At 41.3% G+C, this 24118-nt stretch overlaps 1 protein-coding gene across 3 annotated transcripts in view; it reads left to right on the forward strand.

Moving 5' to 3' along the window:
• Positions 1 to 24118, forward strand: part of znf827 (zinc finger protein 827) — a 227094-nt gene that overhangs the window by 60314 nt on the left and 142662 nt on the right. For all 3 annotated transcript variants that reach the window (XM_051928105.1, XM_028802722.2, XM_051928106.1), the window contains exon 2: positions 4618 to 5787. In XM_051928105.1, the coding sequence (XP_051784065.1) occupies positions 4618 to 5787 (1170 nt within the window). The remainder of the gene's footprint in view (positions 1 to 4617; positions 5788 to 24118) is intronic.

Here is a 24118-nt window from a genome sequence, read left to right on the forward strand (position 1 = left end):
ATCTGATCAGGATGCCTCCTGGACGCCTCCCTGGTGAGGTGTTCCGGGCACGTCTTACCGGGAGGAGGCCCCGGGGAAGACCCAGGACACGCTGGAGGGGCTATGTCTCTCGGCTGGCCTGGGAACGCCTCGGGATTCTCCCGGAAGAGCTAGAAGAAGTGGCCGGGGAGAGGGAAGTATGGGCATCTCTGCTCAAGCTGCTGCCCCCGCGACCCGACCTTGGATAAGCGGGAGACAATGCATGGATGGATGGATGGGATTCGAACCGGCAACCTTCCGATTGCCAGTGTAGATCCCTAGCCTCAGAGCCACCACTCTGCACCACTGGGATAGAAAAGGGTATGGCTTTCATTTACTTCATGAAGGCTCAACATCTTTTCTTAATTGAGATGTTTCATTCACACATTTTAAGTATTCAGTGTCCAAAGAGGTGATCATTCTCAGTTCAATGCGCTCAATACTTCCGACCACTCCAGAAATGCATGGGCACATGCAAATCCCATACGGCGCTGTCACGCAGAGCATGCCCTACCAACTCTGCCTATTTGTTAACACATCTGTACTAACCTTTAACCTGATTAAAACTAAATGTATTCCTATTACTTTTGTTGAATTCTTGTCACTTGAACGCAAGCTACATATCTTAATCTGTCCCTCAATGGCTATCACTAGAAGGCTGATGCGCACGTGCACGATAACACCGTAATTATTTTTTTGTTCTAGTTTCAATGAGCAGCTTTATCCAGGAAGAAGCATTGACTTCCTGTAAAAACATTTACTTTCCCCAAAGGCTTCCAATAACTGAAATAATATACGTGAATCACCTTCTGTCTTTCTCAAGTACTCCTCCACAAGTGTTGTCCGTTGCCTCCCGACTCTGACCCCTGATGTAGATAAGGCAGATCCTTTCATGCTGGCCTAGGGAGTACTTCCGGTGCCACAGCAATGGACATTGGATACACTTCCAGGCCAGGTGGAAGCCCCCCCAAAATAGCGTTTGTGTTCCTGTGCAGATCCGCCTGGTGGCGCCCAAGCAGTCCAGCAGGGTTGCCTCTGAGGACTACAACTCCCAAAATGTCCTGTCAGTGTAGCAATGGGAGTTCTTCCAGAGGGATGTTACCACACTATCCATCCAAACACATGGTCAAGGGGGTCTGCTGGAGCCAATCCCAGCCAACACAGGGCACAAGGCAGGAACCAAACCTGCAGGACTCACACAAACACACCCACACACCAAGCACACACTAGGGCTAATTTAGAATCGCCAGTGTACCTAAACTGCATGTCTTTGGACTGCGGGAGGAAACTGGAGCGCCCGGAGGAATCCCACGCAGACACAGGGAGAACATGCAAACTCCACGCAGGGAGGACCCAGGAAGCGAACTCGGGTCTCCTAACTGTGAGGCAGCAGCGCTACCACTGTGCCACCGTGCCACCCGTTACCACACTATATACAGGGGATACAGGGAAGCAGTCCCCCTCTGTCCTTCCATTGTGGTCTCCTGACCTTGGTGTTGGTACCTTTCCCTGTCCAGCCATATCTACCACCCCTTGTGGACTCCTTTCCGGGAGGAATTGCCGGCCACCTCCGTTTACTGCATTCACAGGATCTATACACTTATATAAACAAGAGATTTCAGTTTTTGAGCATTAATAAATTTGTTAACTTCTCTGAAAACACATTCACACTTTTGTTATACAGCAAGTTATTAAGTGTAGATTGATAGGTAAATATGTGAAATTTTCCGTTTAAACCTAAATGCACAACTTCATAAAGTAAAAGGGTTTGTATTCTGTCTGAGTATTGCTGTATGCTGGGGACTGGCACAAAGTTCAGTTACAGACGGGGAACCCAAGTCCCAAGTTTAGGACCTCGTGATCAGCTTTAATGGTCCAGCGGTGTTGAGAACAACATTGTGGCCAATAACCTGAACTCTGGTAGAGCAGGATTTTATTATCCAGGTGTGCCAGGATGGTATGGAGTACAAGGAATTGGGGTATCCCCTCTGTGGACTGGAGATATACAGGGTGAGCCAAAATGATGTGGTAGACGCAGCTGAGTGGGTTGTGGTTAGGGAATCCATTCCCGGGCTATTCACCAACCCACTCGGCTGCGAACGAGCGGCTGGGAACGGCCAAGCTCGAATATATAGCGTGTAAAAGTGTAAAAATCGATCAAGAAATAAGTTATAGTTGAAAATAATTAAGGTGGTGCCATTGCTGCAGCTTGCACTTCATCAGACAACAGCTTTGAACAGCAACTTGAAATTGCAATGTGTCAGTCTGTTGCATCCGCATTATCTGTGCCAAGAAATTTGCCATCACAGAATGATGACAAGAAACTGGATGCATCAGTAAAAGCTGAAATGGCGATGTTTCAGAGCAAAGGCAAGAGCGGGCGTTGTTTAGAACAAGTGTATCAGTATCTGATGATTGTGCCGCCTACTTCAGTGGAGGCAGAGCGTGCTTTCTCAGCGGCTGGCGTACTTCTGCACGAAGGTGCGCTCTTGCCTGGACGACCGCACGCTGGACACGTTGTGCTTTCTACGCACTTATTACCGCAACTAAAGATACATGTACTTATATGACAGCATGAACTGCTTGTAGATATTTATTTGTCTCAACATATTGCAGTAGTTTTATTAAAAGCTACAATAACGGGCGCTAGAACAGTAGTTCATAAACATTAGTAGGAACAGTCTGTATTAAATGGCAAGGGACTTTGACCTCATTCTTTTTGTTGGTCGTATTTTTCTTTCTTTCAGCCTTTCTTTTGTTGATGTTTAGTTGCTGTGCTGACCGTTCTTCGTGGGCTGCCACCGTGTATTGTGTGTCTTTAATTTTCTGTGACAGTAATACTGTCTTGTACGTCCGCTGGCTTGTACGTCCGTAATATACCTTTAATTTTCTCTGGCGGTAATACAGGCGTGCGCGTCGGTAATATGCCTTTAATCTCCTCTGACAGTAATACTGGCTTGTATGTGGCTGTAATATGCGTCACTGTATTGTGTACCTTTAATTTCCTCTTGCAGTAATACTGGTTTGTATTTCCATAAAACGCTTGTAACTTTCTCTGACAGTAATATCACGCGTCGCAGACACAGACACCTGGATGCACACAGGGATTTTATTAAAGAGGATAAGTGTCGGTCGTTCTAAAACCGTTCACATGTGAGATGCCCATGCACTGTGTCATCCCCGGGAGCCCGGGATTCCCGGGAATGAAATGCGGGATTCCTGCATTCCCGGGAATGGATAAACCCGTCCGGGAATGGATTCCCTAGTTGTTGCGTCCTTTGATAGGCGATACCTTGTTAGTTTTCAGTCGGCAACATGCCCTGGTTTGGTGCGCACCGTGCTTTCGCTGACGAAGCGTTCTTCAAAAACAATGAATCCATCATCACTGCACAATACACACCTTCCGAATGCACTTCAACATTCCTCCTAATGGTGGCGTCCCAAATCGGAAAACAATTCTTCAGTGGGTGGCTAAATTTAGACAGATGGGTATAACATTGAACAGAAAATCTCCAGGCCGTCCTTGGACTGTATGAATGCCTGAAAGCATCCAAGCTGTAAGGGCATCCATTTTGCAGTCTCCGAGATGTTCACCGCACAAACCTGCTTCTGCCTTCGGCATTTCCAACACGTTTGATTTTGCATGAGGACCTTAATTTCCATTCATACATAATGAAGGTAGTGTAGGAACTGGCTGAGAGAGCCATAGAGAGTTGTGCGTGAACATTCTGCAAACCGTCCATCGAGATGCCATCGTCATGTGCAGCGATGAGGCACATTTCCATTTGAATGGTTGAGTAAATAAGCCAAACTTTTGCTACCGGGCTGAAACCAACCCTCATGACCTTCACCAGAGACTCCTGCACAGTGAGCACACGTGTTCCAGTTTGGTGCGTCGCTGCAGAATTTGGCATTGTGGGCCCTTACTCTTTTGAGGATGGGGGAACAACGGTCACCGTCACTTCATAACGTTAACCTTGAAATGCTTTACAACTTTTTGCCGACCCCAACTGGAAGAAACTGATGGAGCAACAGCTCATGCGGCGCGGAGATCCATGCAAGTTTTGCAGGAGATGTTTCCAGGGAAGCACGGCTATGTCGGGTGGCCTTCACGTTCACCTGATCTCACTCAGTGCAATTTCTTCTCAAGTCGAAGGTATTCATACACCGATCTCAAAAACCCTGAAGCCCCTCAAGGAAGGTATTCTCCACGAAATCGCCACTATTCCCCTTAAAATGGCCAAACGAGTCATGCGAGCGTTGAAAAATCATCGCGAATAGTGAATCGCTAATGATGGCCACCACCTTGAAGACATTCTTTTTAAAACACAGTGAATAAAATCTTTTTTTTGTATACCCTTTCTTGTGTCGTAATGAAATTTGTTTTATCATGTAGCGTTTTTGTACAATAAACGTTTGAAATGTGGTACTATTGTTTGGCTCACCCTGTACAAACTGAAGGTTTCTACTCATTCCTTACTTTTCTAATCCATCGTCCTAAAATTCAGTGATTGGGTTGATTAGTAATATTTGTCTTTTGTTTTAAATATTTTATTTTTGAAATTATTGTCTGAATGTGTTTCCTTTTTAATTTTTCAGATGGTGATCGAGGAGAAGGAATAGAGGAAGCTGAGCCGGTGGAAGATGACAGCTGGTTTGGGAACACATCAGATACCCCGTCGGAGTCGTCCTTTGGGGATATTCAGGATGACCTCAGGGTGTCTCCCATTGGCCATCAGCAGGATGCCGATACTTCTACCGAGAGTTCCCTGGGCTGCCCCACTCCTGTGCAAGGAAACTGCTTGGAGCTGCTGGGGAACGACAGTGATGTGTACAAACCGGGGGTGTTTACTTCAAAGGACCACATCTCCTCTGTGGTGTCATCGCTGTATGGAGACGGTTCCCAGGTGCTCAGTAAGCCCCTAAGCAGTAATCTGAGACGTTTACTGGAGGCCGGTTCTCTCACCCTCGATGTGAGTGATCTGGCGCTGAAGGGAAGAGGCATCGATTCTCCACCAGTAAACATTGGGGTCCAGCCTTGCTCTTTCACCCTCCTCCATCATGCCCAGCAGTTAAGTGCCCTTGCTCGGAAGTTGGCCAGTTCAGCTTCTGCTGTTGCCTCACCTACTTCAGCTTCTTCAGATGTTATCAAGCAGGAGCCCTGTGATTCTTTTGTTCCCAACAGTAGCAGCAGCAGCAGTCCTGCTGGAAGTGGTTTGTTTGGGGGCAGCCATGAAAAGTGGCCTCCCAGCAGTGCAGCTCCCAACAGCAATAGCCTTTCACCCGATTCTGCCATTCAGAAACTTAAGGCGGCCGCTAATGCAGTCCTTCAGAATAAGAATGTTGCCGTGTCCTCCTCCTCCTCCTCCTCCACAACCTCACTAGTTGGAGGGAGACCCGATGAGAACATACGCTTTGATGCCTTTGCTTCCCCCTTTAGCCCACAGTCAGCCAGCTCCACACTTGCAGCCTTGTCAAAAAAGGTAAGCGAAAGGGGCCTTGCATCTGGCCAGGGGGAACATCAGCCCCCTGCCAGCTCCTTTCTCTCCCTGGTCTCCATGACCTCCTCGGCAGCTCTACTTAAGGAGGTGGCAGCTCGGGCAGCAGGAAACCTTCTGGCAGACAAAAAAGAGCCTCCACTTGTGGGACTGGCAGAGGAAGTCAAGCCACTGCTGGACAAAAACCCGAAGATCGCCGCGCCATCACAGACCCTGGAGCTTCTGCTGCCGTCCCCTGCAAAAGGAAGGACTAAAATGAGCAACCAAGGAGGTACCGTGTTGCATACATTATAACAAAGTGTCAGAATTGGACGTCCAGGTATACAAGGCTGTGGAGTCAATTGCAAAAAGAACAGGTAGCATTTATTACAGTGAGGCAATCGGGTGTGACTAAAAAAAAAAAAGAACCATTTTGGGTCTTTTGGTGGTGTGCGGAACTTTCAGTGGTCTGAATTTTAATGGTAAATGCACCAGGAACACACATACACAATCTTCTGCTGTAACGTCAAAGTTATTTTTTCGCAATCATGGTGTAAATTAATTTGCCTGGCATGGTGTTCTCAAGCAAAACATACTGTGACTGTGGTTACGGTTTCAAATGTGGGTCTACTGGACGTTGAAAGCAAAAGCCGTGAAAAAAATTGAATACGTCCATTTTGAAGCCAAGGATGTTCTCAAATGCTGATCTGCAGCTTGAGATTGCAAACATTAGAGTTGTCAGATCAAATATCAGTTGTTAGGACCTCTTCTTCATCTTTCTCTTCATCTTTGCCCACTTCTATGTGGAATTGATGTGCCTGATCAACCTTCTCTAAACAGCTTGGTCCTGCATCTTCTCCCCAATCAAGGCTTTTTCTTTCAGATCTTCCCCATGTCTGCTTTGTTCTCCTTTGCTTTCTTGTCCCCTGGACTTCCATTCACATCACACTTTGGCCTACATCTTCATTGTCTCTCCTCATCAAATATCCATACTATTTCATCCTACTTTCTGGTACTTTCTTAGATTTCTCTCCCCACTTTTGTTGTACCTCTGATGTCTCATTTCTTATTCTTTCCCTTTTTGTAACTCCTTACATCCATCTCAATCATTTTCATTTCTGCACATCTGACTTCTTCTCCTGTGCTCTCTTTACTGACCATGTCTCAGATCCATGCATCATTGCTGGTCTTACTACTCTTTTATAAACCCGACCTTCAACCTTAGCCCTAATCCTTTGATCACACAATACTCCTGATACCTTCTTCCAGTTGTTCCATCCACACTGCACTCTACAGGTTATCTTTAAATCTAACTTTCCATCTTGGTCTACCACTGATCCTCGATATTTAAATGCAAACACTCTTTTCAGTAGCTCCCCCTGGCGGTTGACATCTAAATCCTGGTCATCATTAAATCTCATATATTCTGTCTTCTTCTTCCTATTTATCTTCAGTCCTCTGTTTTCCAAGGCCCTTCTCCATTCCCCCAATTTCCTCTCCACTTCCTCCTTTCTGGTGATGCATAACACAACGTCATCAACACAAATCAAGCACCAGGGGTCAACACATCTAAAGCCAGATCAAAATGATAAGGACTTCAAGAAGATCTCTAGTGCAGACCTCCTCTAACTGGCATCTTGTCTGTTGCCCCAACACTACTTTTAATCCAAGTCCTTACTCCCTCATATGTTTCCTAGATAATCCTCACATACTTCTCTGGTACTCCTTGTTAGGACCTCTGATTTTCATAAATTTATTATCGGTTTTCTGGACTCCGCTTTTGCTAACCATATATTGAATATGGGGTTTCAACACTCAGAGATTTGGAATTTAGGATCCGTTTTGATGGATATTGCTTTGTTACCAGGTCCAAAATGTTGTTACGTTTTGCCTCAACGGTTATTTGTTTTTGCATTGGATTCTGTTATTTTGTGCTGCGTTCACATGCAATCGGACTCTGCAGAGTTTCCACTTGTGACGTTTCATTTTTAAAACTGTGTTCACGTCAGTTTCCACTCAAAGTTTTTGTAGAAACACGATGTCACTTGATTAGCTATTTGGTCTGCAAAACAATGTATTTTTTGGTGTAAATAAAGACCTTTATTATTAAATGTATATAACTTCACTCCAAATGGAATTCAACCGAAAAACAGCATTTGTTGTGGTTCAGTTTATAGTTTTACTTTCTTGTATATAAAGTATAGGGAAAGTATTGTAATCGTTTAGATAGATAGATAGATAGATACTTTATTAATCCCAATGGGAAATTTAAGAATATGACCTCCAGATTTTACTGAATCTCGACGTTTTAGACTTCGCTGAGTCCAATTTACTTTCTTGTAGGGAAAATATTGTAATCGTCCAAAACTTTGCTTTCAAGATTTTGATGAATCCGCATGTTTTAGACCTCTCTGAGTCCGAAAATACCATTTTTGGAATTGTGTGTGTGTGTGTAAACACAATAACTTGAGTACGCTTTCACTTAGGTCAACCAAATTTTGCAAAGAAGTATTAGGTACAAAACGTAGATATCTATCAACTTCTGGGCTATTTCCGCTAACCTGGAAGTGGTGCTTTTTTATCCATGCAGCTGCAGAGTCCAATTTTTTCAACTTTATCTTTATAATAATTGTTCAATATATTATTAATTTGATCTGATTTTGTTGTTGAAGGTTCTTTAATGTACATGATATAAAAATATAATCATTGTCTTGCAATTTACTCTTCAAATATCCATCCCCATATCTGAGTATACAAGAAACTCTAAGGGAGACCACTCCCGATTTTTACCACGCTTATATTAAGTTCACCTATTGTTGTCTGGTAAAAATCTTGTAATCGATATTTAACCCACTTCCTATTGTCCAAATGACTTGAAATTTTGCACACTTACTCACTTCCAATGACAACACATGAATCAATAATCAGTTTTTCAATAATCCATAATTATTAAGAAATGAAATTTTCATATGAAGAATAGTTCAAGATTTCACCAATAGATAGCGATAGTAACGGATAGAAATATTAAAGGAAGTGTTAAAATATTGATTACAAAATTATACTGAAACAAACCCAAGACTAAAAAGTTGAAAATAATATATATATAAATACTTTTTAAAAACCACACTTATATTAAGTTTAAAAAGTGTACAGAAAGTAAAAAATAAGTCTCTCATACATCACTCGTAAAATAAAAGTGTGGGCGCTTTTCAGCAATCAACATTCAAAAAGCGCCCACGCTTTTATTTTTTTTTTACTAGCGATGTATGAGACTTGTTTCTTACTTTTTAGTACACTTTTTAACTTAATATAAGTGTGGTTTTTAAAAAGTATTTTTTTCTATATATATTTTATTTTATACAGTTGACTAAGGTGAAAGGTCAGTCAGAGAATTTAGGTAGCTTTGTTTTCTCTCAATTGTCCCAACTAATAGCTCTGAGTCTGTAGCTTGTTCATGTGGAAATTCCTATCTCAGAAACTTATATTTACAGTCTGGCTGATAACACGTGAACACAGCATTAAGTTATTGTATTAGCAGTTGCCGTAGAAACCAACCCCAGAATTCCTTGGGGTGTGCTCATTTGTGATGTCATCAAGGCTACAAGTTAAAGTTTGCTCCCTAAAGTTCCAGGGCATTCGAGGTTTACAGATACCCTTTGAATAGCTGTGTGTCTTATCCTAAATTTTATTTTATCACATTCTTGTTTTTGGCGAAAGATCTTTTCAAATCTCACTACCAGGCTTGTTCTTGACCCAAACATCTTCTGGTCATTTTTATTTTCATTTTACTCTCTCTGTCAAGGTAGTACACCAATGTTTGTGTAAAATTCAAATTTACATTCATGTGAAAAAGTAAGTACACCCCATGGAAACTGTAGAATTTTTTGATATATTTGAACAGGCAAACGGTAGATTTTCATGCAAACAACATCTACAGATAAAGGTGATGTACTTGAACAAAAACTCAAGAAAATATTTATTTAACAAAAATATTAATCAATGTAATGGTCTGCTGGGGAAAAAATAATTCCACCCCTGGCTTCAGAAGCCGCTATTGCCTCCTTTAGCATGAATTACTTCTTGTAGGCACTTTGCATGACCGCCCACCAGTCTGTGACATTAATTCAGTGACATTTTTAACCACTCATCCATGTAAAATTCCTTCAGTTGCAAGATATTTGTGAGTTTTCTTGCTTGTCGTTGCCATTTCAAATCCCCCCACAGCATTTCAATGGGATTCAAATCAAGGCTTTGACTAGGTCAGCCCATAACCCTCCATTTCTTCTTTTGGAGCTATTTCTTGGTAGATTTGTTAGTGTGCTTCAGGTCAATTATCATGTTGAAAGGTCCTTTTCTGGTTCATCTTCAGCTTTTGGACAGATGGCCTTGCGTTCTCCCTAAGTACACTTTGATATGATGTAGAATTCAGAGGTGACCTGTTGACTTTAAGATGTCCAGACCCTGTGGAAGCAAAGCAACCCCAAAGCAGAACATTTCCACCACCATGCTTCATAGTTGGCATGAAGTTCTTCTTCTGAAACGCTCTCTTCAGTTTGTACCAAACGTGTCTTCTATTACTATAGCCAATCTACTCAATCTTTGAGTCATCTGTGCAGCATACATTGTTCCAGAAGGCCTGCTCTTTTCCTAGATGGCAAACTGTAGTCTTGCTTTGATGTTCTTTTTGGACAGCAAAGGCTTTTTTCCTAGCACACTTCACATGCAAGTCAAATTTGTACAGTCTTATTCTGATTGTATAGGGTGAGCCGAAATTAAGTGCCACATTTCTCAAAGTCATTTGTTCGAGTTAGAGGCAGCCAAGTGAGTTGGGGGGTCCTCTGATAGGCGATCCCTTGTAGTTTTCAGTCGGCATCATGTCTTGGTCCGGTGTACACTGTGCTTTCGCTGTCGAAGAGTTCTTCAAGAGCAACAAATCCATCATCACTACGCAATACACCTTCTGAACGCACTTCAGAAGTTTGCGTACGTACAGATTCCTGCATCTGGATTTTTCTGTGCGTACGCACATTCCCGCTTTTGTGCTTATGCCATGTTATAGTGTGAGTTCTACGCACGCCGTTATGCATGAGGCCCCTGGTTTGGTGCGCACCATGCTTTCGCTGATGAAGTGTTCTTCAAAAACAATGAATTCATCATCACTGCGCAACACACACCTTCCGAATGCACTTCAGCATTCCTCCTAACGGTGACGTCCCAAATCGGAAAGCAATTCTTCAGTGGGTGTCTAAATTTAGGCAGATGGGTATAACATTGAACAGAAAAACTCCAGGACGTCCTTGGACTGTATGATCGCCTGAAACCATCCAAGCTGTAAGGGCATCAATTTTGCAGTCTCCTAGACATTCAGCGTGCAAACCTGCTTCTGCCTTAGGCATTTGAGGAGAATTTTGTATGAGGACCTTAATTTCCATCTATACAAAATAATGGCAGTGCAGGAACTCACTGAGAGAGAATGCGAGAACCATAGAGAGTTGTGTGGCAACATTCTGCAAACCTTTCATAGAGATGCCATTGTCATGTGCAGCGACGAGGCACATTTCCATTTGAATGGTTGTATAAATAAAACTTTTGCTATTCGACTGAAACCAACCCTCGTGAACTTCATCAGAGACCCCTGCACATGTGTTACAGTTTGGTGCGCCGTTGCAGAATTTGGCATTGTAGGCCCTTACTTTCTTGAGGACCCCCTCCTCAAGAAAGTAAGGGAGCAATGGCAACCGTCACATCAGAACGTTACATTGAAATGCTAGAGAGCTGGAAGAAATGGATGTGGTCATACGGCCTGCGCGGAGATCCATGCAAGATTTGCAGGAGATGTTTCTGGGGAGGAAACCCACGCTCCGGTTTCCTCCCACAGTCCAAAGACATGCAGGTTATGTGGATTGGTGATTCTAAATTGGCCCTAGTGTGTGCTTGGTGTGTGGGTGTGTTTGTGTGTGTCCTGCGGTGGGTTGGCACCCTGCCCGGGATTGGTTCCTGCCTTGTGCCCTGTGTTGGCTGGGATTGGCTCCAGCAGACCCCCGTGACCCTGTGTTCGGATTCAGCGGGTTGGAAAATTGATGGATGGATGTTTCTAGGGAAGCCGATCTCCCTGTGTGGCGATGTCAGATGGACTTCACGCTTGCCTGATCTTGCTCCGTGTGATTTCTCCTCAAGTCGAAGTTCTACACACCGACCTCAAAAACTCTGAAGCCCCTCAAGGACGCTGTTCGCCACAAAATTGCCACAGTTCCACCTGAAATGGCCGAACGAGTCATGCAAGCGTTCAGAAATCGTCTCGAAGAGTGCATCGTTATTACACTCCTGACAGTAATCTGATGGACTTGACGTGATGATAAATGTAGTGGTGGATTTCCTTTTTTCCCCACATGAGAAATCTGCATTTTGACAGTTCAAATGATGACAATGAATACACCGTGTCAATTTGATGTCACTTTTTGTTTTCCTTTTCAAATATTTTGATTAAGTTCACTACTTCCATGGGGTGCACTTAGTTTTTCACATGACTGTGTAGTATGGTGCTTCTGTGTTTATGTTCTGCTTCTTTGTATGGTTATGTTTTTCTTTCATATTTTCTTTTATTTTTTGAATTATTGTATAGCGCACTGGACTTAAAAGTGGAAGTGCACTTAATACAAATAGGAAAAATTGAATTGAAAATTTAGCAAGGAAAAAATAAGACATAAATATTGCAGAATGTCCGATTTTATAAAAGCGTGTTCATTTTGTGCTCATTAGCAGTTTTTGAAATGTTGAATGCCTTAAGGCTGTGTCACCTTACATGACTCTTCCAATGATTTTCGGTCATTTACGCAGTCGTATTGAGTCGAAGGTAGCCACGGTGCAGTCCCATGAAATCTGTTGTGTAGTCTGACATACCCAGCAACTTGACCTCACCGTCTTAAGTCATTGTGGTGACTCTGTGTGCATGATGGCTGAAAATCAATGAGCGCCCACCCAGAAATGCAATGCACATAATGCAGCTACGAAACATGTTGGTTTTAAACCTGACAAACAGAAGAGATCCTAATCTCTCTAATGTCGTGTGTTTTATGGTCCAAAAAAGGGCAAAGATTGAGGCTAAACTTGCACGTACCTGTTAAGCCTTCACATGAGCACCAGCTCCATCAGGCATCACGTTGTGGGCTTTCAGAAAAAGGGGACGCACTTGCAATACTTTACAATTGTGAAACTGCTGGAAAGGTGTTATGCAGTCATCTAATTTGACATACCCTGCTTGATCTAGTTGTGTAATCTGATATACTCAGGTGATGACATCCACCAAATTTGACTTTACCTCCGACTAGAAGTTGTATAATGTGACATCAGCAGTGGTGGCTCATTTAGTTTCATTTCATCTTGCTTAATTTGATACTTGTTGGTATTTTTGGGGGGATTTTATTGATTTTAATAATAAATAACATGCCATACAAATAAGTCAAGTTTTATCATTTGGTTTAAAACAAATCAACCCCTACCCATTAGAAAGAGAGCTATTCTGGCAGAATAAAACTTTAAGCTAGTAAAAATAAGTAAATAGATAAATTAAGGGTGGCATGGTGGCACAGTGGGTAGCGCTGCTGCCTCGCAGTTAGGAGACCCGGGATCGCTTCCCAGGTCCTCCCTGCATGGAGTTTGCATGTTCTCCCTGTGTCTGCATGGGTTTCCTCCCACAGTCCAAAGACATGAAAGTGAGGTGCATTGCCGATCCTAAATTGTCCGTTTTGTGTTTGTGTGTGTGTGCCCTGCGGTGGGCTCGCGCCCTGCCCAGGGTTTGTTTCCTGCCTTGTGCCCTATGTTGGCTGGGATTGACTCCAGCAGACCCCCGTGACCCCGTAGTTAGGATATAGCGGGTGACAAATAAATTAATAATTTAAAATAGAGTAAAAAAATGGGAAAAAGTGAGGGAGAGAATCTGCTTCCTCAATTTAAATGCATATTCTAAAAAAGTTATTGATTGGATCCTGCCAGATTTTGAAAAAGTTTTGTAGAGATCCTCTAAGTGAGAATTTGATTTTTTCCAATTTCAAATAGTATATAACATCAGTTACCCACTGACTTAACAGAGGTGAGTTAGGCTTATTTTTCTCAAATGGAGGAATCCTATGTGCCAATAGTGAAGTAAAAACAATCACAATTTGTTTGTCCTTCTCCACTTTAAGCCCACCTGTGAGCCCACCAAACACAACTGTTAGTGGATTAGGAGGGACTGTGACACCAAGGCTGTCTGAAAGGCATTTCAAGATTTTGGTCCAGAATGATGATAATTTGGTGCACATCCAATGAGGCCTGAGCTCGATTGCAAAGTTTGCAGGTTGGCTCTTGCCCTGGAAACATTTTGGACAATTTTAAATGAGACAGATGTGCTCCATATATAATTTTAAGTTGAATAATTTGTATGCTTTGTGCATGTGGAGCTCGAGTGAATTCTCTGCATTGCTGCCTTACACTCAAGTTTCTAAGATGTTGAGTGAGAGATCCTTTTCCCACTGTCCTCTGGATCTTTGAAAGGGAGGGACTGTAAAATAGTTTTATATATTACAGAAATGCTGTCTGAGTCCTCGAGACTGATCAATATTTTTTCCAGCATTGAGGTGGGAGGTGAGGACAATTGAGTAGGTTTTCTTTAACAAAGTTTCTAATTTGAAGGTAGTGAAAGAAATGTGTTGCTTTAAAGTTATATTTGGAGTGTAATTAATATTGTTTCTTTATCAGTATGCTGCTGCTGGAGTATGTGAATTTCCCCTTGGGATTAATAAAATCTATCTATCTATCTATCTATCTATCTATCTATCTATCTATCTATCTATCTATCTATCTATCTATCTATCTATCTATCTGTCTATCTGTCTATCTGTCTATCTATCTAATTGTTTGTAGGATGCAAAGACATTGTCTATGTACAGATCTCTAAGTGATTATTCTGACATTAAAAACTGCATACGTTTCAGAGGGTAGAAAAAGGTGGTTATCATGTAGAGGTGCCACAGATATAAGCTTCTCTGTCTTAAAATGCTTCCTACATTGCTTCCATATTCTGAGTGAGTGAAGCACAACTGGGTTGTTAGTATATTGGTGATAACTTGTACTATTGGGGTACAAAGCAAGGAATATAAAGAAATGTTGCAGAATTTTATTTCTATTGCGGACTAAGCCTGTGTATGTTCATCTATTTGTGTCCATGTCCAGGTTTTTATAGTTCGTATATATTTACTGCCCAGTAATAAAATTGAAAGTTAGGTAGAGCCATGCCACCTTCTGATTTAGGTCTTTGTAAGGTCACCCTTTGGATACGTGGATGTTTTTAATTCCAAGTAAATGAGGTTAGGGTTGAATGTAATTTTTTTAAAAAATGATTATCATCACAGATCAGTTTAAATATCTTTGGGTAAACATCACAAATAAATATACAGTAATCCCTCACTTATCGCAGGAGATAGGTTCCAAGGCCGACCGCGATAACTGAATTTCCGCGAAGTAGGGACACCATATTTATTTAATTATTTAACATGTATTTGGACGTTTTTAAACCCTCCCTGTATTGTTTACAACCCACCATTTACTCTATTAATAACAGGGACAACTGCTAAACAATATGAAATCGGTAGATAAGTTTACACTTACTGTATAGCGAACTACACGTAGCAGCTTGTAGGCGGTCATGACGTCGTCGACCTTGTTGCAAAGATTCCTAAAGCAGATTCCATCCAGACTACTGCCTTATCACGTCCACTTGCAACTCGTTTTGCGCCCTGGTTAAAGGATATCTATCTATCTATCTATCTATCTATCTATCTATCTATCTATCTATCTATCTATCTACTGCGGCCGTAGATCTTATATGCTTTTCCTCCTTTTTAAATAAAAAGAATTGTGGACTCATTGATGCTGTGATGGTGTCCTGCAGCGGTGTAGCTGTTCCCTTCCTTCAACATATCCAAAACTTTTACCTTTTCTGCAATCATTTGCATCTTCTGTTGGCGCTTGGACACGGCCCCTGAAGCAGTAGCAGGAGCACGTTAATGATGAATGAGTGAGATGAGACTTCCTGGTTAATGCAACACTCCGTCGCTGAGCCAATCAGCAGCACACAGGAACTTAACTGCGTGCTCTGACTGGGTAGCTTCTCAGCCATCCGCCAATAGCATCTCTTGTATGAAATCAACTGGGCAAACCAACTGAGGAAGCAAGCACCAGAAGTAAAAAGACCCATTGTCCGCAGAAACCCACGAAGCAGCAAAAAATCCACGTTATATATTTAGATATGCTTACATATAAAATCCGCGAAGTCGTGAATCTGCAAAAAGTGAACTGCGAAGTAGCGAGGGATTACTGTAAAGCTCTTTATCAGCAAAATTTTGACATCTGTATGGGAAAAAATTAAGGAAGACTTGCATAGATGGTATACCCTTCATCTCACTTTAGCTGGAAGAATTAATGTTGTTAAGATGAATATCCTTCCTAAGCTTCATTTTTTATTTCAAAACATTCCAATATACATTTGTGTTTTTTTTTTTTTTTTTAATGAAATTGTTTTTGCTAATTTCTGTTCTTCCAGCAAGGAAGTGTGTGCCAAGATACTAGGGATAATTGGCCTGAGAGATGAGCATATGCTCAGAAAACTGTAGTGTGGGTCAGTTTCAAGAGTCAGAAGAACTGTTGTCAAAAATCAAAATGTTAAACCATAAACATTGCCAAATGGAAAATTTCCAGAAATAAATAACCAAAAGACGTACTGTCACTAAAACCTGAACTATTAAAGATGTCAAAGGGAAAATTTCTATAACTGAAAGATGACTGTTGTTTGAAGCACACACACCAAAGTTGTTTGATGATTGTGTCCGTAATCGTGGACACTTTAGTGAATGCGGTGTGAGCACATTGTGCCTTCTGGAAGTTGAGCCCCTAGCAGTGGTGTGCTGCGTACTGACAATGCAGCCACTAAATCTTGGAAAAGAAAACAACAACAATGGTGATGTGGCAAACTCAGAAAATGAACATCCTGTTTGGTTGCAGCTAATAATCCATGATCTGTAAAGCCTCAGAAAGGTGCAGAAAAATGTATTTTAGGCAAAAAAGAATTCTCGAAATGTCTCGGTTCATAACAGTTGCTTTTTGTATTCATCTGTTAGTCATTTTTTTAACTGTGTGACTGAACAGACAAGTCCGTATGTAGCGCTCAAGGGGGATGGGGCCTCTAACGGGGTGTGTGCAGCCAGCCAATGAGGTGGTTTGCTTAGACCTGTTTAAGGGCCTAGCAGGCTTCACACTTTTGGCTGAGGCTTTATCTACTTTATCTGGCTTTTATTTTGTAGTTTCTTTTTGTGCTTCCCTCTGTTTCCTGTTTTATAATTTCTGGACTAATTTAATTGGCTTTTATTTTAATTTAGAGGACTTAGTTTGATCATTTTGGATCATGTTTTGTTTTGCTGTTTTTTATTGTATTATTGTAGGATGAGCGATACGAGACTTGCCACGTTTGTTCTAGTCTCACACCTTAAGCTAAACACACACACCCACATAAACAGATTTTCACATAAGTGCAGTATGAGTGATGCATGCACTGCCAATCACATCCTAGTACTCCACACAGAAACACAAAGTCTTTGATGCTCACAACGTATGGCAGTCCCTGAGACACATGAAGCCTCGTACACCTCTTGTATGTAAGCCACTTACCAGTCAACAACAACAACATTTATTTATATAGCACTATTTCATACAAAAAGTAGCTCAAAGTGCTTTACATAATGAAGAGAAGAAAAATAAAAGACAAAATAAGAAATTAAAATAAGACAACATTAGTTAACATAGAAAGGAGTAAGGTCCGATGGCCAGTTTGGACAGAAAAAACAAAAAAAAACTCCAGAAGGCTGGAGAAAAAAATAAAATCTGTAGGGGTTCCAGGCCACGAGACCACCCAGTCCCCTCTGGGCATTCTACTTAACATAAATGAAATAGTCCTCTTTGTAGTTCGGGTTTTTTCACAGAGTCACTTGATGCTGATGGTCATACAGACTTCTGGCTTTTAATCCATCCATCATTGTTGGGACATCATGGTGCTTTGAGTAGATGGTGGTGGCACACGCCACCACCAACAGGACACCGGAAAAGGAAACAGAAGAGAGAGTAGGGGTTAGTACAGTTTTTGAATGAATAGTTATTATAATGAATTGGATATACAGAGTATCAGGATTAAATTACAGTGAAGTTATGAGAAGGCCATGTTAAAATAATGTGCTTTCAGTAGTTTTTTAAAGTGCTCCACTGTATTAGCCTGGCGAATTCCTACTGGCAGGCTATTCCAGATTTTAGGTGCATAACAGCAGAAGGCCGCCTCACCACTTTTAAGTTTTGCTCTTGGATTCTAAGGAGACACTCAGTTGAGGATCTGAGGTTACGATTTGGAATATAAGGTGTCAGACATTCCAATATATAAGCCGGGGCGAGATTATTTAAAGCTTTATAAACCATAAGCAGAATTTTAAAGTCAATTCTGAATGACATAGGTAACCAGTGTAGTGACATCAAAACTGGAGAAATGTGTTCGGATTTTCTTTTTCCTGGTAAGGATTCTAGCAGCTGCATTCTGCACTAGTTGCAAACGATTGATGTCTTTTTTGGGTAGACCTGAGAGGAGTGCGTTACAGTAATCTAGCCGACTGAAAACAAACGCATGAACTAATTTCTCTGCATCTTTCGATGATATAAGAGGTCTAACTTTTGCTATGTTTCTTAGGTGAAAAAATGCTGTCCTAGTGATCTGATTAATATGCGATTTAAAATTCAGATTACAATCAACGGTTACTCCTAAACTTTTTACCTTCGATTTGACTTTTAATCCTAATGCATCCAGTTTATTTCTAATAGCCTCATTGTATCCATTATTGCCAATCACTAAGATTTCGGTTTTTTCTTTATTTAATTTGAAAAAGTTACTATTCATCCATTCTGAGATACAAGTTAGACATTGTGTTAGCGAATCAAGAGATTTAGGGTCATCAGGTGCTATTGATACATACAGCTGTGTGTCATCAGCATAGCTGTGGTAGCTCACGTTGTGCCCTGAGATAATCTGACCTAATGGAAGCATGTAGATTGAGAAGAGCAGTGGACCCAGGATAGAGCCTTGTGGAACACCATATAGAATATCATGTGTCTTTGAGTTATAATTACCACAACTAACAAAGAATTTTCTCCCTGCCAGGTAGGATTCAAACCAATTTAAGACACTGCCAGAGAGGCCCACCCATTGACTAAGGCGATTCTTAAGAATATTATGATCAATGGTGTCAAATGCGGCACTCAGATCTAAGAGGATGAGAACAGATAAATGGCCTCTGTCTGCATTTACCCGCAAGTCATTTACTACTTTAACGAGTGCAGTTTCTGTGCTGTGATTTGTTCTAAAACCTGACTGAAATTTATCAAGAATAGCATGTTTATTGAGGTGCTCATTTAACTGCATAATGACTGCCTTCTCTAGAATTTTACTTAAGAAAGGCAGGTTAGAGATGGGTCTAAAATTTTCAAGAGCAGAGGGATCGAGATTATTTTTCTTAAGTAGGGGTTTAACTACCGCAGTCTTAAGACAGTCTGGGAAGACCCCCGTATCTAATGACGAATTTACTATGTCAAGAACATTATCAATAAGCACGCCCGATACTTCTTTGAAAAAATTTGTTGGTATTAGGTCAAGGGCACAGGTGGAGGGTTTCATTTGAGAAATTATTTTATGTAAATCAGGTAAATCTATCCTAGTGAAAGACTTTAATTTGTTTATTATGGGGTACTGGGGTTTAGGAGGATCCTTAGTGTTGGGGAGATATACTATGTTATTTCTAATATCATTAATTTTTTGATTGAAAAATACAGCGATAGCCTCACAGGTTTTACTGGAAGTACTTAGGAGGCATTCCTTTGAGTTACCTGGGTTTAACAGATGATCAATTGTCGAAAATAAGACTCTGGGATTACTAGCATTGTTATTTATAATCTTGGAGAAATAGCAGCGCCTCTCAAGACGGACTGTGTTATTGTATTCTGTTATTTTAACTTTTAATATTTCATAGTCAATAGTTAGTTTAGTTTTCCTCCATTTACGCTCAGCAATGTCTTATTTCTACCGCGCTTGTTCTTCATATTGTGATGTGACCTCTCAGTCTTAATAACCCTACAAGTCGGAGCAAATGGCAATCTCCCCTATGCCAGGTGACCTTACATTTACTTTTACTACTTCAGTCGCTCTGGGTAAAATGACAAAATAGAGAGATATCACCTTGCTTTTTAATTTCTACATTATAATAAAAAATCCTTGGGAAGAGAGACAAGACATGACTTTCTCAGAGAGACACTGTCACATCCCGCGAGACGAGACTTTGTGCCAGAAGATTTAACCACGCCCGGGGCCAGAAAGAAAAGGCAAAGAGTAGATGGCAAAGTAGAAAGTCACGCAGAGCAGGTTAGAGATAATGGAAGTGTGAAAATTCGAAAGTCGCAAAAAAAATGACAGTAAAGATCGCATTAGCGCAAACAAATGGAAATTATTACTTGGTGAATTAACGGAACAGTGTAAAGAGATCGAATATATTGTTTGGATTTAAACTTTAAGTCAGAGATTTGTAGATCGTCTAATTCGTGTTGCCATCAGGGAAAAGTAGTGTTTCTTCCCAGTGAAGAGGCGTATCTGCGAGAATTAAAAGATTTCTTGTTTGGTGAAAGTGAAATCCCGCAAGAGAAAATTTCAGTCCCCGTGAGACGAGACTTTATGCAAAGAGATTTGGAAAAGTCCCGCCCACATCTAAAACATTTACAACCACGCACGCGGTCCAATCATCTCTCATTTGTGTGAATGCTATTGTCAGGCACAGTTTGTGTAGAGAGAGAGAAACGATATTCACTCACGGGTAATTATACGTTGCGTTGTCACAATGTAATTCCAAACACAGAATCAAAATTCAGTGCAATATTGACGAAAAGGTAAAAGCGAAAAGAGATGGAATATATGGACATAAGTGATATAATAATAATAATAATTCATTACATTTATATAGCGCTTTTCTCAGTACTCAAAGCGCTATCCACACAGGGAGGAAACGGGAAGCGAACTCACAAACTTCCACAGTCTCCTTACTGCAAAGCAGCAGCACTACCACTGCATGGATATACGTAGGTGATATAGGTGCTATGACAGAAGTATGTAGATTGTTTGGCTTTAAAGTTTAAGTCTGAGACTTGTAGATTGTCTAATTCATGTTGCCATCAGGGAAAATTAGTGTTTCTTCCCAATGAAGAGGCCATTCTGCGAGAAATAAAAGTTTTGTTGTTTGGTGAAAGTGAAGTCCACATACGCGAGTGGCAGAGACGCGAACTTACTGTTGTGTAGCACAGGCAGGGGGGTTGCCAAGTGACTTATTATTAAGTATAATAATACCAGTAGAAGAAAGTATAATAGAAAATAATAAGGGGATAGCAAAGCCTAGATATATATAGTCCTTGAACACTTAATTAAAAATCAGCAATGTGAAAGGTGGTTGTTGTCTTGGGTGGATTTGTGATTCAGCAGTCGGCGTGATGCACAAGTTTCTCCCTCCAACGTACAAGATGAAATGTTTGACATGTCACAGTCTCTGACGTCATTTTGTCCTGTCGCCAATCTCTAGGTCCTACGGACGTGTGCCATTATTTATGTTAAATTCAAATGTGGGTCTTCAGAACACGTCACATTGCACAAATATGATTGGCTAGTTATCCTGGTGATGGATGACTCTGCCCAAAAAGCTTTGATCATCATGTGTATTTGTACATTCTCTTTATTGTCTCCATTTTATTTTCCCATTTGTGTGTTAAACTGTCCGGCCATTAGAAACTAAACGCACCATATATTACTTGGATAACAAGGCACATGTAGTAAAGATATAAACTATTGGTACAAGAAAACAGAATGTACAAAAATACAAAAGGAAAGAAAGAATGCAGATTTATTTAGATAAGTTACTTTCATTGTAAATTCCTCCATAAATTAGTTAAGTGAGTTTCCTTTTGTAAATTCCTCAGTCAACTAGTTAGGCCTTTTATAGTCCATCATAGTTCATTTGAGGAAATTAAAAAAAAATAATAATATAAGCAATCTGGAGTTTCAAAAAAATGATTTTATCCTCTAGGATATTTTACATTGAGCTTCTGGTTTGTGTTTTGCCTTTCTCTGAACTTATTTTTTTTTTTGAAATGTATTATTTCTGAATTTTACATTTTTGAAGAGTTTTACTTTGCTTGATTCTCTTTATTTAATTTAGTAAATTAAAATTAATACGTCGCTGTTTTTTAAGATGAGCCAGGGGTTTAGCGATTTCCCCCTCCCTTATAATTTTGGACCCTCAGTCTTTTTCAGACTATGTAAGCCCCAGGCCTTTTTTTGCGTTTTTTTAAGACCTAAAATCATAAGACCCTGGGACACTTTTAGCCAGACAGCCACCCACCCAGCCTGCTGATCAATTCTTGGATAGAAGTACAGATGTCTTTTTATTCCAATGGTAGATTACAGAATAAGTGAACTGGGTGGAGGTGAGGCTAATAATGAAAGAAGAATCAATCAGACAGCATATTTATAAAAGTGTCTTCTCACTTCCCTTGGCTGGTGACTCATTAATCACGCCTGACCTTAAATTGTCAAACGAGACAGAAGCAAAATCAAACCAAACCTCGCAGCTTTGACTTTTCATTTTGCAAAAGGGTCTGTACTTACTCGGTTTCTTAAATGATGCAGTTTCAGGAGAACTGTGAGTCTCAAGGTGACTTTTATTATAAAGACTGGTCATCGCATGTCAATATATTATCTTAAACATTTCATGTGCTATTTGTCTTTATGCATTTTTCCCTGCACAGTACAGTGGATTTAAAAAGTCTACACACCTCCGTTAAAATGGAAGGTTTTTGTGATGTAAAAGCCACGATCAGTCAGAACGTTTTCCACCTTTATTGACAAATAGTAACTGTATTATCATGGAATTTGTGAGATTTATCAGATACATTTACTGAGTTCATTTTCTCCCGCCCTTGAAGATTAACACACACACACATTTGCACTGCAACCCTATCCAGCATGCGCGTCTGACGGACACCTCAAAGACTCACCACAGGTATGTAATACCCCACAGGGGCGAGAGACTGCACTACCACGAAGAGACTTATCTCTTTCTTCATCATACTCAGCCCAGAGAAGACGCCCCCTTCAGGGTAACTAATCTCATCCCTTCTGGTGGATCCAGTATATAAGGGACACACCCTAAATGTCAGAGTCTCATTTGGACCTGAACCCACAAGTAGAATAGAGCTCCGCAGACCTTTTTTTGATTGCCATATTAATAGAGGGGATTCTTGTTATATAAGCACCATCGAGTGCCTGTTTACATTATACACAAAAATCGGGAGTGGTCTCCCCTCGATTTTCTCGTGTACTCACATATGGGGATGGATATTTGAGGAGTAAACCGCGAGGCAATGATTATATTTTTATGCTAGCTGAAATACCCAGCATGCATTTGTTTGAGAAAAAGATCATTAAAAAAAATACAACTTTAAAAATAAAAATAACAAAGAAAGAATACTCACTAATGTGCTTGTCTTGCGGTCTGGTATGTATGTTATCATCCAGTTGATGCTCGGAACCGGCCAACTCTATTTAATAATTTCAAAAGCAACAGGGGAGCGGTGACGCTCAAACATAAAGAATACTGGCAGTCACTTCCAGTTCGCTCTCTGTGGTCGTTACGAGTGTCAACTGGATGATAACATGCATACAAGACCGCAAGATCACCCCTCCACCCTAACCAGAAGGGTGTGGGTTAGGGTTGATTTCACCCTATAGTACTTTTAGTCGACCAATGAGAAACGTGTACCAAGTTTCATGAAATTCGCTCCAGCTGTTCGGAAGTGATGCTGGAACATTCATACATACACACATACAGTACATTGATTTATTTTTATATATATGTATATATATATATATATATATATATATATATATTGTCGTACATGGCTGGGGGTCAGACCCGGCCGGGATGCCTGGAAGGACTGGGTCATGGCGTATTTGTCCTTCGGGCCATGAGGGGGCAACCGCCCTGGAGTAGAAGAGGCCCACGGAAGGGGAGCAGGGAGGCTCAAGACCATTGGGGCCTCTGGTCACCGCCAGGGGGCGCCCCGAGCCTCATGGAGCCTGGGACTTATTTACTTCCGCCACACCCATGGAGGACGATCCTTCCAGGGTCACCCAGAGTGCTTCCAGGTGCTCTCCTGACTCTTCCGGCCCACCAGGAAGTGACGTCAGGCAGAGCACCTGGAGCTCATCCGGGTGAGAATAAAAGGGGCCGCCTCCCTCCAATCAACGAGCTGGAGTCGGGAGCAGGAGCAAGACGAAGCTCCTGGAGAGCGAGTGCAGGTGGCCCAGGGACAAGGAGAGAGAAGGCCCAGGGGAAGCGAGACTGGGGCTAGAAGCATGTTGTCAGTTGTGCAGGACTGAGTTGTGTTGTTGTGTGATAAAGAAAATAAAAGTATCTTTGATAAAGATGCAGTGTCGGTCTGATGGTGTCCGGGCAAACCTCACA

Source organism: Erpetoichthys calabaricus, chromosome 5, assembly GCF_900747795.2.
Source record: "Erpetoichthys calabaricus chromosome 5, fErpCal1.3, whole genome shotgun sequence".
NCBI classification, from domain to species: domain Eukaryota; kingdom Metazoa; phylum Chordata; class Cladistia; order Polypteriformes; family Polypteridae; genus Erpetoichthys; species Erpetoichthys calabaricus.